Genomic DNA, 3014 nt, shown 5'->3' with positions numbered 1-3014 from the left:
CACACACACACACACACACACACACACACACACACACACAGAGTAATAAAGAACATTCTTTTGCTAATACATCCATTTTCTGAACTCTAAATGTTCATATTTAACCACAAAAGAGCTGCCATGCAGGCTTACACCCAGGTACTGTATATCTGCAGAACATGTTTGACAGAAATCAGGATTATCCACATCCTGCCTACATAACGGCAACATACTGGAATCTACCTCTAGCTAGTTAGCACTGCAAGGTTATTATTCTGCTTTTATTAGCTTTATTAACTGATCTTCATCAGTGTGATCACCTTTAGAGAACAGGTAACAGGAAATCAGCAGCGACCTTAAATAAGACTTCACTATAGTCTGACCTCCTCCTCCTCCTCCTCCTCCTCCTCATCATCATCATCATCATCATCATCAACCCCCCACCTGTGGGCCTGCTCCAGCTCCACGGCCACAGCCTTCTCCTGGCTCCACTGCTGCTTCACGTTCTCTGTTTTGTGCCTTCGTCGCGCCGCTCGCCCCTCATCGCCCTTCTCCTGCACGATGTCATCTGTTGTCTTGGGGCTGCCCAGCTCTCCTGTGTCCGGTTTGCTCTGATGGAGAGAAAAACAAACAAACAAACAAATAAATAAATAAACAAACAAACAAACAAGTGAACCACCATTCTGCAGCAAGGTTGTGTTGCAGATAAGTAATAACTGAAAAATAAATAAACAAAACCAAACAGCGAATATGAACAGTTTTAGATTGTTGGAAACACAGACCAGAATGTCCCAGAAGCTCCGGCGCGTCGTCTTGTTGGTGGGTGTGGTTGATTCGGGGGTGCTGGTTCCTGTCACAGGGGGACCCCCTGCAGTTTGGGTTAGAGCGATGGGAGAGGGGCTGCCCCTGAAGACACGAGAGCCCCTTCGCTGCTGGGGGCTGTCCTTCACTTCTCTCACCTCAGACGAGCACACCCCTACGCACACATTTCATTATTGGACCAAGAAAAATCAAAGCCTCACCTCTGATCCCAGGACTGACGATGGGACAGAATCAAGAAACAGGAGGATTACACTGTGAATGCTTGTCAGGCACTCACACAGCTGAGGCCATTTTTTTCTTTCGTAATTTCTTCATTCATTTTTTTTACTCGTATCTTTTTCTGCGATTTTTGTTCTATTTTAACAATTCAGATATCAAAACGTTCAGCTCCTTCAGGACAGTCCTGCTATGACTTTTGGTGATTCAGCAATTTTTACTTTTTGAGATATTTAGCTTTTCTGCTATTTTTTAAAATCTCATTAACACTTCTTTTGTTCTTGGTTCTCTTTTTACCTCTTCTACAGGCCAGACAACAAACTGTAGGAAGCTTTTTTTTTAGTTCAGAATAATATAAAGCAGTGGACAGCACAACTTATTATCAGCCAATAATATAAAGCTTTGATCATGCTAAACAGGTAAAAATAAACAAACAAACAAACAAACAAACAAACAAACAAACAAACAAATAAATAAATAAATAAATAACTTACCAGCAGCTAACACTAAACAGCTTCACAATTAAATATCAGCGGAAGCTAACGTTAACAGTTAATTGTTAACAATTAAGACGACTGTCACTCAGTGTGTGTCTCACGTTAGCTTGTTGTTTAGTTGGTAGCAGGCTTAGGGCTGGTAAAGTTTAATTTAGTGCTAGCTAATTGGTCTGCTAACAGTTTTCAAAGTTAGTGAAAAAAACTAATCCGCTAAACTGAAACTTAGTTCTGCTGTATGCTGTTAGCCGACCAGACCCACCACTGATGTAAAGTTATGATTTTTGGGCAGCAGCGTCGGCGCGCTGCAACATTTCTGCAGAAACATTTTATTTATTTACCGTACTTTTTTTTTTGTAAATGAACTTTGACAAATAGAAGAATATAAAGACCTCAGAGAAATGGACAAAAAAGCTCAGGTCTGGGTCTTACCTTTAGACTCGTCCTTTGGACTCGTGCTTGCTGATGCTCCGACACAAAGAGGGTGTGGCAGGACTCTCATCTCCATGACCACGTCACAAAGGGCATGGCGCAGCGCCCCCTGCAGTTTGTCACTCAGCTGTAATGGACTGATGTTGCCCTGCTCCCAGATGTCAAACCGTACGTACAGCTGTGCTGCTGTTAGAAAGGAATAAAGAGCTGATTCAGACGTGCAAATACAGAGAAAACAACAACAATCAGGTTCTCATCACCCAAAATGAGTCTTTTACAACACAAACCAGTGCAGGCGTTGTTTCTACCTGAGCGTTGGCTCGTCTCGATGCCCTCCACTTTAACCACACTTGTCAGCTCGTCAAAGTGGTCTGGATGAAGAGGGAGACTGGAGTTCTCTGGTCTGTCCTGAGCTGCAATCTGAATGAGCTGACCGTGAACATCCACAAATAAAAGGGCGATGCAGGCGATTCCTGAAAAAGCAAAAACAATATATGTCTGTTAAAATATTAACTGAAAATGTGTCTCAACATGAATCAGATTCTTTAATATAAAAACCTTCAGCTGTGAGTTGTCCCTTTATAAAAGAAAAAAAAAAGAAAAAAACTCCTGGCTGAAGAGAGATGAACTCCTTCCAGAGCCCAGAACCTCAGGTCCTCAAAGCTGTTGCAGGAACAAGGGACCGCTGTCATTGTAAAGCTGACTCAGCAGTCACACTGTAGTTTGTCTGATTTTATTATGTCATACATGTTTTACAACTTAACTACTTCTACATACTTCAGGGTTTCCCCTAGGATTTTTTTTAACCGTTTAACCGTTTAACACATTTATTATGTTTATTCAAAATAAATCTGCTTCTTATTACTGCTGTAACATGTTTAAAAGAAAAGATCATCAGTAAAAATCCTCAAATCATGTCCTGTTTCTACAAATTGTCTTTGTAACACTTCAGAAGAACTCTTAACTCATGTAGATATAAAAGACAACAGTTAAAAAATGCAACTATCAAAAAACAAAAAAACAAAAACAAGTCAAGCAGGACTTGTGGACTAACAGCAGCTTATTCTATCT

General features: G+C 40.9%; 1 protein-coding gene across 1 annotated transcript in view; it reads right to left on the bottom strand.

Moving 5' to 3' along the window:
• szt2 (SZT2 subunit of KICSTOR complex) overlaps positions 1-3014 on the bottom strand; it is a gene marked incomplete in the record, with an annotated part of 111681 nt that overhangs the window by 47825 nt on the left and 60842 nt on the right. Inside the window, 4 exon segments of the mRNA XM_014008071.1 lie at positions 424-590; positions 762-955; positions 1944-2129; positions 2252-2416. Coding sequence (XP_013863525.1) covers positions 424-590; positions 762-955; positions 1944-2129; positions 2252-2416 — 712 coding nt within the window.

This window comes from Austrofundulus limnaeus, unplaced genomic scaffold, assembly GCF_001266775.1.
Source record: "Austrofundulus limnaeus strain Quisiro unplaced genomic scaffold, Austrofundulus_limnaeus-1.0 Scaffold47, whole genome shotgun sequence".
Classification (NCBI taxonomy): Eukaryota; Metazoa; Chordata; class Actinopteri; order Cyprinodontiformes; family Rivulidae; genus Austrofundulus; species Austrofundulus limnaeus.
The sequence above is the reverse complement of the archived record's forward strand: the minus strand, read 5'-3'. Positions and strand labels throughout refer to the sequence as shown.